The following is a 12749-nucleotide window of genomic DNA, read 5'->3' as shown; positions in this document are numbered from 1 at the left end:
ATCACTTTGTTCATCGCCAAAATTTCCATTCGGTGGATGCTTATTCATGGTCGAGTCTTTTTTTGTGATATTCAAATCAAAATACTATAACCACCACACTAAAATATATTCATTTTTCATTTTCCTCTGTCTATAAAAATATAAACATTTCTATTTATAAAAAAATTATTCTTAACTCATTATATTTATTTACATGCATCAATTTATTTACAACTTATATTATTATGGCATATCATTAAACACTAATAATAATATAGGTCACACTATATATTAATTTACGTGCAATTTCAAATGCACGTATTTATATTAGACGAATAGAGTATAAAGTCACGTTATTCAACTTGATGCAATTTGATGATAATAATGTAGGTCACTATATATTATGATCATTTTAGAAGGATAAATATGTGAATACTTATTATTATTTTGTTATAAAAATTTTCTATCAAACATAAGTGGCTGATATAGAATTATTTAACTAGCTTATTAAACACGTGGAAGGAAAATCATTTATGTTCCATAACTAGGATATAAATCTCTATCGGGCCCTATCTTGACAATATTTCACACCACTTATCAAACGAGCCCTAAGACTATTAAACTAGAAAATGGCATCAATTGAATATGCAAATTAAAAAACAAAAAAAAAAAAGCAGTGTAAAAGTGATCTGTTTTTCTTAAAAGTATTAGTAGTAACTACTTCCTATATCTGTTATTACTTGTCACTAGTTTCTTTGTAAGTCTATTTGTTAATAATTGTCATACTTACTTTTTATTTCATCTGTCCCATTCAAGATGTTTATATTTCCTTTTTAGTTTGTCCTACTAAAGATGTCCATTTTTCATATTTTGAAAATAAATTCCTCTCTAATATCTCCTAATTAAAATATTCAATCACTTTTTTCACTCTACTTTATCATACATCGCTATTCCACCTAAAATCCCGTGTCATTCAAGAATATGGACTTCTTAATTCTTGAATAGGACGGAGGGAATATTATTTTTGCTATTGAATCTCACATTCCACTAACTCGTTCTCACTTACATTTTATTAGTATAAAACTAATACGGTATATAAAAATATGACACATATTCCACCAACTTTTTCAATCCACTTTCTATTACTTCCTTCGTCCGCCATTTGTAGTCTCATTTTGACTCGGCACAGGTTTGAGGAAATTGTTTGACTTTGTGAAGAAAAATGAGAAAATAAGTTAATCGAATGTGAGTTCCATTTTTATATACTCCTATCGCCCCAAGTTACTTGAGTCATATTCCATTGTGGGTTTACTTGAGTCATTTATCTTTTTGGTTAAAAACAAAATATTTAATCATACTTACTTTATTCTTTCTTTTACTTTACTCTCTCTCCTCTCTTCTATTTTATTCTCGCTTCTACTTTATTTAATTCACTAAACACAACTTTCTTAAATCATGTGCAGAAAAGAAACGCCTCAAATAAGTAACATGAGACAGAGAGAGTATTAGTTTTATAATCGAATGTGAACAACCCAAAATAAAAATAAAATAAAATAAATAGGACTTTAAATTACGCATACCTCAAAATAATAAAATGAGATATTTATTCACAAATAGAGGGAGTATATTTCTTAAAACCCTTGATGGATCAACCTGTGCCGAGTATTGGCTGATGGAGGGAGTATTTATCATGATCTACCCCTATAAAAATAATACTAAGATATTTTATTTTGATTAGAAATAAATTTTAAAATATTGTACTCCCTCCGTCCACGAATAAGAATCCCGTTTTTCCATTTTTTTCCGTCCACGAATAAGAATCCTGGTTCATAATTACCAGGTAAAGAGACCCTTCATTCCACTAACTCATTCCACTCACATATCATTTAAAACTAATAGATACAAGTGGGACCCCTATTCCACTAACTTTCTTCTACCCATTTTTTTTAAAATTTCTTAAAACTCGCGCCATTTAGAAATGAGACTCTTAATCGTGAACGGAGGAAGTACTACTTTAAAAAAAATTCCTACAGTATCTACTGAAAAAGTGAAAAAAGAGAAAACTCCTCTCTTTTCTGGAAGGGAAAGCAATTTTATTTATAAGAATATTTTGTGCGCTGGAAAAATCTGGATTAATTAATCAGATCATATTGCCAACCGTACCACCGGTCTTCGTTTATCTTTGCGCCTTTGCCTGCTTTCTCCAATTTCAAACTCCCAATTTCCGAGATCCATCTTCATTGATCTGCCCTCGATATGTCTTACGCATATCTTTTCAAGTATATCATCATCGGCGATACCGGTAATTTCTTCTTTCTCCCTAATTCCACTGTTTTTCATGGTCATATGATGTTAATTATGCTCTCTTGATAGGGTTTTGGTTGAGCCCGGATTTAACGTTTCAATTAGGTTTTGACTGTCACTCCGATGCACGAGTAGTTCGTCGTTGCCTGCGTTTACGAATCTATGTGCTACTTGTTGTGAAATACTAGAGAAGTAGATCATCAGTGGATTTCATTAGATCAATGTCGTACATTTAATTTAGAGATTTTGGATTTCCAGTTGGCTCTAGTTAATTATGTTGGGGTTTGATCTTGGTTATCTTATCCAGCTGAAGCACTTATTTGGTATCCATCTTTCTTCTGTAGGGGTGGGAAAGTCATGTCTTCTTCTACAATTCACAGACAAGCGTTTCCAGCCCGTGCATGACTTGACCATTGGAGTCGAATTTGGGGCTCGGATGATTACAATAGACAACAAACCAATTAAACTTCAAATATGGGACACGGTTAGTTCGTGTTGATATATTAAGGATTTTACATTCAATAGTTTGTTATCTCGTCTAGACTGTCTATGCTACTACCATAATTGGGCTATTAGTTCAATTGCTAAGGATGCTCGAAAAAGGCTTTCAAATGATTATTATTGTATATTTGTATTCCATTGTTTCCTGCTACCAATCACACTATTCGAAGTCATGTGGCAAACAATATCCATGTTAAGTGTTAACTATATGTAGACTAAAAAGGACCTGATTTGAGAATAGCACATTCCTTTGCACATATTAGAAGCTTAATGTAAGTTGCCTGTTCTTCAGCTTTAAAACTGTGTATAATTCAAAATTTGAGGAGATACTGTTATGCTTGTCGTCATTGGTACATCCATGTGATAGTTCCGAGTAGGGATACGATATTTATTGGTACTTTTCATCTTTTAAGGCTCTCATGCTATTATTTTGAAGTTATTAATATACTGCGTGTTTGAGTGGTGCTACAGGCCGGTCAAGAATCCTTCAGATCCATCACAAGGTCATATTACAGAGGAGCTGCTGGTGCACTTTTGGTCTATGATATCACCAGGTAGCTTTTTTTTTTTGTGTACTCGCCATGTTTTATATATTGTGCTCTTTAGAAACATCATCCTGCTGATGACTCACGCCCGACAATGATTTTTTAACCAATAGGATAAGCAGTCGTTTAGAAAAAATTTATGTGCCTCATCATATTAGCACTTGCTTGGAATGATAAATGTTATAATTTTCATGGCTTTCCTTGTTACTAGCCTGTACAAGTCCTCTTCTGTATGAAACTACTGTATTGTTTGTTCATCGTCTTCCCTGTGTCTCAGGAGGGAAACCTTTAATCACTTGGCAAGCTGGCTAGAAGATGCAAAGCAGCATGCAAATCCAAACATGACTATTATGCTAATAGGCAACAAATGTGATCTTGCCCATAGAAGGGCCGTTAGCACAGAAGAAGGAGAACAATTTGCAAAAGAACATGGGTTGATTTTCATGGAAGCATCTGCAAAAACTGCTCAGAATGTAGAGGAGGTGATCAAGAATTTTAAAATTCTATGACATAAGATAAAAACTATTGCCTACCCCCTCATATTTTGATTATACATTTCTCTGCAGGCTTTTATTAAAACAGCTGGAACGATATATAAGAAGATCCAAGATGGAGTATTTGATGTTTCAAATGAGGTTAGGATCTTCAATTCTCCTTTACCTAGTTGCTTCCCTTATTACCAAACAGAAGATTGCTTGCTCTGTTCATTCTATGAATGCTCTTGCTTCAAGTTAGCAAGATCTCATGATTTTTGCGGTGATTGTTTCTGAGATATCTCGACTCTATTTTCTCATGTGGGGGAATTTCTAAATAATGTTGCCAATTTATGAGTGACATCTCCATTCACCTTATTGCTTACCTTACTAAAATTCAAAAATACCCTGTAAGAGAGAGCATGATGAAACAACTTGGCCTGTTATTACATTTTGATAAACTCAAATTTGATCGCCTAATTGATGTCAGTTGTACTTGCTTCTCCCTTTTCTCAGTCTTATGGAATAAAAGTAGGTTATGGTGGAATTCCCGGGCCATCTGGAGGCAGGGATGGTTCCTCTTCTCAAGTTGGAGGTTGCTGCAGTTGAGATTTGTCTTAGCGCACCATAGACATTATTTGCTGCTCTTCCTGGGCATTGTGTATACTCCACAACTTGGCATTGCCAGTAAATTTGTTGTTATCATGCTTGCAGTTATGTTTTTCTACGCGCCATTGTGACTGTATATCTGACAATACAGATGGGAGTGCGAGCGAAAAAGCATACATGTTTTTTTGTTCTAGTTGTGGGTTTGTTCTACCTATGTATTTTGTGCAAATGTAGAACCAGTTCTTTTATTTAGTCTTGTCTTATTTTGTTGAACCATCACTTCTCTACTCAAACACTACGTCCACATTTGATTGCAATTGAAAAAAAATCGAATGATAGCAAGAGGCTATATACAGAAAGGGGGAGGAAGAGGACGGTTACCGAGCTCTCAACCACAACTAGTGTTGCCACCCCCTGGTGTTGGGTACAGTGGTCTCTCTCTTATCGTGGATTAATGTTCAACCACGCTTATTAATCTCCCAAACACCAATTGATTAATAAGCAGAAGGAAGCTTGGGCTACCAAACACTTATTTTGTATTAGTGGCCTAATCTGTTCTACCAAACGCACCATAAAATATATGGTATCATGGTGCAACATTTCTCGTTAGTTAGTTACCACGTTTAAGATAAGCTAACAAATTTAACATGAGAAAAGTTATTGACATTTAAATCTGAAACATTAATTTGATAAAACAGCAATGATTTGTTTATAAAATGTGAATAATAAAAAAATATATTATTAAAATAGTACTAAAAAAAAGAGATGATGTAACGGAATATGGTGTGTTCTCATACGATTTGTACAGCAGAGGCAGCGTGCATGCCTTGAAAACGGTTTGTATTTAGCTTTTCAGTCACTCGGCATTATTCAACAATACCAAATTGGAGGAAGAAACTTTGCCCAAAACCAGGAATCGAAGAAAAGGTATTTATTTATGATCCATCCTTCTCTCCCTCATCATCATCGATCATCCAAATCAATCAAAATAGTAATCTCTAATTTGTAATTAATAGTTGCAGGCGAGAGCTATGGATGCTAGCAGGAAGAGAGCGAGGGACGGGGAAGCAGCAGAAATCCTCCAACCCAACAAAAAAGAGCGCATCGACGATCGGAGGCGTTACGAGTTCCACGACGGAATCGGAGTTTTCGATTTCCCGTGGCTCAAGGAGGGCGTGGTCTTTGAGGATCACAATCACGACGACAAGTTTTCATATCTGGACGAGACTTTCGCAGCGGACCGCGATCAGTCGCAAAATCTCTGTGTTTCTGTGGACGGTGATGATGATTTCAGTTTTCTGTCGCTGGTGGATGATCTGGAGCCGGTGGATTGCATTTGGAGCTCCGTGATTGATCAACCGCTCTTCGGCGTTGGATCTGGCAAGGGATGATTGTGTATGATGGTATTGGTGCATCATCCATTTTTCTGCAAAATTGTGCTTTTTTGAGATCCGAGGCTACATCGAAACTCCAAACTCCAAAATACTTTTGTTTTTTGTTTTTCAAAAAATGAAAAATAGTGAAATATAATGTAGCCATTCATTCCTCTCCAGTGAACCTAAATTGGAGAGATTGAGATGATAATTGAGTTGTATCACTCCAACTACCAAAATCCAAGATTTTGCCATTTGCGAAATTACACCATTGGATTCACTACCATCAAACTCCGATATTTCATTTTCAATGCTTATGAATCATCCCTGCTGACAATTCATTTATTTATTTATGTGTACTCAACAAAAATGATACACGTGTAAGCACTTGATATATATATATATATATATATGTATTTAAATGTTTAAGTATTTTGGTTTAACCTATACTCCAATGTGATGGTAGCAAATAAAACCAAATATTTTATAGTGATAATTACAATTGAGGGGTCTCTTGATGTACAAGCGTGGGCTTTTGCATTTATAAAATTCGTTGGCCTTCCACAGCGTTGCTTTCCTTGAAAGAAAAGAAAGTATACGCCTACTTAAAGTTGTCCCAATGGGCAATGAGCATCTCAAGATTAACAAGAAATTTTCTACATTATACTCATATATATAATGTTTTTAGTCGATGGTGCGGGTGCGGGGGCATTGGCCGCTTCTGTCTTCTGTTGGTGATATTTTGAAGATCCCCGTTTCTAATGATATTCTGAAAATTCATATGTTAATTCACGAAATTAATAAACTAGAACGCAATTTCACAAACAATTAAACAAATAAAATGATCCTAGGTAAACTCCTACATAGGCCTGTCAAAATGGATGTCGGGTATTGGATACCCGATATCCAAACCCGAAAAAATCGGATAATTGGATACCTGAAACCCGATTTTTTGGGTATCGGATCGGATCGGGTAGTGAGAATTTTGGATTATCGGGTATCGGGTTACCCGATATCCGATTGGGTATATCCGAATTATCCGATTTATCCAATTTATTTTCTAAAATTAATAAATTATATTTTTATTATAATTAAATGTAATTTAATTTTTTAACTACAATTTAATTAAGACTTAATAGTTAGCATATAAGATATGTAATTTAATTTTTTTAATTACATTTTAATTTCATTGACTTGTGATATTTATAATTTTGAATTTTTTGATGATATTATTGTTAGATCTTGATTCTTATGAATTATTGAATTGTGATATTTATAAAGGATGAATGTTTGGACTTATTAATTTTGATGGTAATTGACTTATTGTGGATGGATGAAAGATGTTAATATGTAGTTTAACTTAATGAATTTTGTATTTTTCAATTTTGTAGTTATTTTCTTTTAAATTCGAACTAGAACAACAATAAGAATTTTGTATTCCTAAAAGTTTGTAGTTATTTCTCTTAAATTCGAGCTACTATACGAATTTTGTATTTCTAAAAGTTTGTAGTTATTTTTACTTGAATATTATAGTACTTCAACTTTGTATTAAATTTGAATTAAAATAATATTAAATAAATTTTAAAAATTTGTAGTTAATTTTCAACAAAAAAAAAAATTTCGAAATCACAATTGGGACTGAATACCCGATTTTCGGGACTGGATACCCGAGTCGGGTATCTGGGTACCCGAAATCAAATTCGGATCGGGTATCGGGTATTGGATTTTGGGAATTTCGGGATCAGATACCCGAAAATTTTGAATCGGGTATCCGCGGGTACCCAATTTGACAGGCCTACTTAGGGCTGGGGAAAAATATCGAAAAAATGATATATCGCTCGTATCGTATTGAAAGATATCGAAAAATTATCGAATTTTCGATATATCGTAATTTTCAATACGATACGATAACGATATGAATTTCCTTATATCGCGATATATCGTTTTATATCGAAAATACGATATATATCGAAAATTTTCGATATATCGATATATATCGATATTTTATTTTCGATATATATCGATATTTAACGATATATCGAATTTCGGTACGATATATCGAAATATCGATACGATAACGATATGAAATTTTTTTATATCGAAAGTTCGATATATCGAAACTTTCGATACGATAACGATATGAAATTCTTTCATATCGATATTTTCGATACGATACACGATACAACGTTTTCGATACGATATATCGTATCGACCCACCCCTAGGCCTACTCCTACATATCAAGAATTACCTTTTTATGATGATCTTCTTTGCGTAGACGAAGACATGCTACTCCCTTCATTGTACCAATTGGATTCGAACATATGCAATTATGATTTCGTGGGAATCTTCATAAAATTATCTTTAATTTTATAGTATATGGTATGTGAAAATTAATTTAAATTAAGAGAATTATGTTGTCCCACAATAAGAGTCACGCTTTGCCATTTCTGTAAGTCTCACAATAAAAGTCACATTTCATTTTTACCATAAACGGTAAATACACATTCCACTAATTCACTTCACTCACATTTTATTATAAAATCAATATAAAAAAGTGATCTTATATTCCACTAACTTTTCAACTCATTATTCTTTACATTTCTTAAAGCTCGTGCCCACAAGTGGCTCCTAATAAAATATGCATGCTTTGAAAGTGACATGTGTTATTAAATATTCTAAAAATTATTCAAATGCATCTACAATATCGTCAGTTGATGCATAACCACAAAAATAACGATAACCCGATTTAGCCTTATTGCTTAAAGTAATCTTATAAATTCGTCATGTGGCGTAATCTAGGCGGTAGATCATCCTAATCTAAGAGCTCTAGTTTGATCTTAGTTTTAATATAAATTTAGTTTTATATTAATCCATAACCTATATATATATTGTTGATCCACATGATAAATATAAGAAAATTGGCTGTTGAAATCTAAGATTGCAAAGAAGTTATGGTATTGCTGCCTAGGACGCTGATATGGTCATGGGCCCATATCCCAGATGTCATTTAAACTAGCCGTTTAAAAAAAATGATTAGTACTATTACAAACTAATCAACGAATATTTGAGATAATATATAGGAAAATTGGTCCCAAATATCATGAACTTTGCTCAGATTTTGGTTTTTCCCATAAACTTACAAATTAGTATCATAAATCATGAATTTTCAGATTGGTTTGATATTTCCCCAATAATCTAAGAATTTTTGAAGAAATTTTCTAAAATGCGTGCCTAGCGTTTGTGAAAGAGAGAAACAAAGTTTTGAGTTTTAATTTTTGTAGTGTAGCATCACTAGTGTGTGTTTCTAATTGAATTCTTTGTGTTTTTATTAAATTTATTTTGTTTTCTTTATTTTTAGTATTTTATTTTGTTAAATAAAAGTAGTATTGACTATATTGTGTTTAATATTCTAAATAGATATGTCAACATGACATGCCACTTATAAGAATTCTGCTAAATAGGATTTAAAATGCCATATAAACTAGCCAGATTTTATTCTTGGTCTACCGTGAGAAATACCAAACCAATCTGAAAGTTCATGATTTATGGTACTAATTTGAAAGTTTATGAAAAAACCAAAATTTGGACAAAATTTATGATATTAGAGACCAATTTCCCAAATATATATAGGTTGTGGACCAGCTTACGAATGAGATACGAGTGGATACTCTTGTGTTTAGGTATTTTAATCATTCACGGTAAATTATGTCATTTTCCACTATTCATATATAATAATAGGTCCATGATCAATTGAGATTTTTTAGGGTAATAATGAGATGCAATATCAGCCACTCATTTTTATTGAATGAGTGGTCCAGATTTTGCCACACAAAATATATATTTAGATTAATTAATTATGAAAGGGCAAAATGGTAATTTCATATTTAAATTGGATTCTTTAGCTTGTGTTCTCCCTCTCCTTCCCAAATACTGCCAATGATTTCCATCTCAGCGCCGCCCCCAAAATCTCTGCCACAATCTCCATTGGTGACAAGCTCCCCGACGCCACCCTATCCTACCTCGACGCCTCCGACGAGCTCCAGACTGTCTCAATCGCCGACCTCACCGCGAATAAGAAGGCAATTTTGGTCGCGTCCTCCGCCGCCGCCTCCTTCATCCGCGCCCTCAGCGATGCCTCCATCGCCTCGCTCTCCTACGCCACTCTCTGCCACGTCACCTTCTCCATCTCCATCCTCCTCACACACTCCTCCAGCTCCATTTTCCTCCTCCCTGCTCTCGAGATCTCGTCGTCTCTCTGCTTCAGCAGAGACTGGATCTTCGAATCGTAACTCCTCACCAGGAGCGCCGTCTGCCGCCGCTGCTCCTGTAGCGCGATTCTCAATATGTTCGTTCTGTTTCGGTTGACGAAAATTGCAATTAGTAATTACTCCGTTTTCTCTTCAATTTGAAAGCCAAAAATGGTTGATTTGATTTGTGAATTCATTTGTTAATTATGTGGATTCGATTTCTCTAAAAGCGAAAGCAAATTACAATTAATTTGTGAAATGATGCAGTTTTTAATTGATTGTGTCGCTGAAATTTTTGAGTTGTGTAGATAAGGTGTTTGTGATATTGCCTAAAACATTATTGTTGACATAAATTATATAAGTTGTTGACATGAAAATGTTTATTTTTTACATGAATTATATAGCTCGTTGACATAATAACGTTTATTGTTGACATGAATTATATAGGTCGTTGGCATAAATTTTATGAAAAATGTTGTTGACATAAATTATATGTAAAACATTGTTGTTGACATGAATTATATGTAAAACGTTGTTGTTGACATAAATAATATACATCGTTGACATGAAAATATTTGTTGTTGACATTAATTATTTGTAAAATGTTATTGTTGACATCGTAGTTGACATAAATAAAGTTTGTTGTTGACATCGTAGTTGACATAAATAACGTTCGCTATTGACATCGTAGTTGACATAAATAACGTTTGCTGTTGACATCGTAGTTGACATAATGTCTCTGTAGTTGACATCGTGTGAAAATGACAATCATACCCCCGAGTTGACATATTGTCTCAGTAGTTGACATTGTGCGAAAATTGTGAATGAGTGGCTGAAAATGCATCTTAGTTCTCAATTAGGCCCAAAAATCTCAAACTAACAAAACCCTATAATAATATACATATACTACATTTCATTGTCTTCAGTAAATCCTATAGTTTAATAATGAAGCTTTTCTAATATACCTTAATATATTGTTCCCTCTACCTCAACTAAAATGACATAATTTCGTTTTTAGTATGTCTCAACCAAGATTGATATATTTCTATTTTTCATAATTTTATTTCTTCAATTAATACACCTAACCACCTCTCTTTTCTCCTATTAAATAGAGTATATTAAACTCTCTTTCTCTCACCATTTAATACTGTCCGCCACTGTTTTTCATTCCATTTAAACATATTAACCAAGAATTTCTAAAATCTCATGTCAATTAAGATATGTGTCATTTTAGTCGGGCCGGAGGGAGTAATATATTCCACCCTCAATTTTCAATTAAACTTATTATATGCCCAATTCTTAACCATATTTGAATTTTGAACTCGCGAAATAAATAATTATACGCAAATCAAGTTTTTTGTTCAGTTAGTTTTAAAATTTTTGAAGAGGCAGTTAGTTTTAGAATTAAACTAACAAAATTCTTTATAAAGAGATTCATCGTGTAGTTTCTTACCGTTAGAATATTATGATCCACGAATTATGGATTTTTTTATAAAATAAAAAAGTACTACTCCTACACTACCGGATATTGAAGCTTCTGGATTTGTTAAAACAACACCGCAATATGTTTTAGATTTCAATTCCTAGACTTCTTTTGATAAATAAATAGACACAAATTTAAATGTCACGCCATGATTGGCTCCAACCGAAAACCTTTGATTTTAGTCGCCCTAATTGATTTCTTGAGAAAACACGGTTATCACTCATAAGTTCTTCCTTGATAGAATTAATTAGAGAAACAAGTAATAAATGGCAATTTATGAAAGATAAAAAGGGGTCAATTAAAAAGACTAGAAGCGAAAACATTAAACTTGACCGATAAATACTATTTCGAGCCATTAATGTAAACTTCTATTTAAAATTATGTCAAATGTCATTAGAACGTTGACTACTAATTACTCAATAAATCAACAATTACAAAGTCATTTTTTGGGGTGATTAATGACATACATATACTCTTCATTAATTGTACCATATAATATTTGATATTCATGTACTTTTGTCACTGCAGTCTACACCAAAAAGCAATTTATTTACTAATTTGTACAAGTAATGATTATTTATTTATATGCATTGATAAAAAAATATTGTGCAACTAATAATGGTAAAGTGCAAATAAGGTAAATTTTTTTTGGAATTACTAAAATTCAGAATAACTACTTATCCATAATTGGACTGATTTAAATCACGTGGTCTATGAGATTGGCAATTAACTTTTGTCATGAATTTTAAATTAATTAGTGATACATTGCATTGCAAATAAGCGGTCGTTATACGATAATAATGATATTATACACGCAAAATACAAGGATAAGGACTAAACAAATGAAAAGATTGAAGATGCTTCAACTTGCATTGAGTAATTTTAGGAACACTATTACATTAGAGTAATTTTAGGAGGGGTCTCAAAGACTTTATGTAAAAGTTATTGACTTAATTTTACTTGTATAACATGGTAAAAAACATCACTCGGAAATGATTGTCGTCCTTCCTTGTTTTGATATATTTTTAAAATTCAACATTAATTTAAGTTCAAACAATTTAGTTATTAACAAAGCAATTGAACCCAAAAATATGAGCGTAAATTCAATTGATGATAATTGCATTTATTAGTACAAGTATGAGTAATTTATTTCCGGATAAAAATAATTAAGCTAAAGCAAATGCATAAATGCGAAGAGTAAAATAAGCGATGAAATGAAACAACGCCACACAAA

General features: G+C 32.8%; 2 protein-coding genes across 3 annotated transcripts; both read left to right on the top strand.

Annotated features, from left to right (window-relative positions):
- Positions 1-2096: 2096 nt before the first annotated feature.
- Positions 2097-4684, top strand: LOC125186806 (ras-related protein RABB1c). The gene is made up of 6 exons (XM_048083258.1): positions 2097-2281; positions 2628-2767; positions 3256-3338; positions 3607-3811; positions 3896-3964; positions 4319-4684. Exons 1-6 carry the CDS (start codon positions 2236-2238, stop codon positions 4409-4411), a joined length of 636 nt encoding a protein of 211 aa, XP_047939215.1. The 5' UTR covers positions 2097-2235; the 3' UTR covers positions 4412-4684.
- Positions 4685-5135: 451 nt separating this feature from the next.
- Positions 5136-6095, top strand: LOC125191367. Of its 2 annotated transcripts, none has more exons than XM_048088914.1 (2): positions 5136-5338; positions 5434-6095. In XM_048088914.1, exon 2 carries the CDS (start codon positions 5443-5445, stop codon positions 5800-5802), a length of 360 nt encoding a protein of 119 aa, XP_047944871.1. In that variant the 5' UTR covers positions 5136-5338; positions 5434-5442; the 3' UTR covers positions 5803-6095. The 2 variants fall into 2 exon arrangements, with proteins under 2 accessions (XP_047944871.1, XP_047944870.1); XM_048088913.1 differs by having other exon boundaries at positions 5428-6095.
- The last annotated feature ends 6654 nt before the right edge of the window (positions 6096-12749 follow it).

This window comes from Salvia hispanica, chromosome 5, assembly GCF_023119035.1.
Source record: "Salvia hispanica cultivar TCC Black 2014 chromosome 5, UniMelb_Shisp_WGS_1.0, whole genome shotgun sequence".
Lineage (NCBI taxonomy): Eukaryota > Viridiplantae > Streptophyta > Magnoliopsida > Lamiales > Lamiaceae > Salvia > Salvia hispanica.
Note: the sequence above shows the minus strand (reverse complement) of the source record. Positions and strands in the feature narration are given on the sequence as shown.

Coding starts and splice junctions, on each gene's coding strand:
- LOC125186806 (XM_048083258.1), top strand. CDS start 2,236: ATGTCTTACGCATATCTTTTCAAGTATATCATCATCGGCGATACCG. Junction 2,282..2,627: donor TATCATCATCGGCGATACCG/GTAATTTCTTCT, acceptor TTTCTTCTGTAG/GGGTGGGAAAGTCATGTCTT. Junction 2,768..3,255: donor AACTTCAAATATGGGACACG/GTTAGTTCGTGT, acceptor GTGGTGCTACAG/GCCGGTCAAGAATCCTTCAG.
- LOC125191367 (XM_048088914.1), top strand. CDS start 5,443: ATGGATGCTAGCAGGAAGAGAGCGAGGGACGGGGAAGCAGCAGAAATC.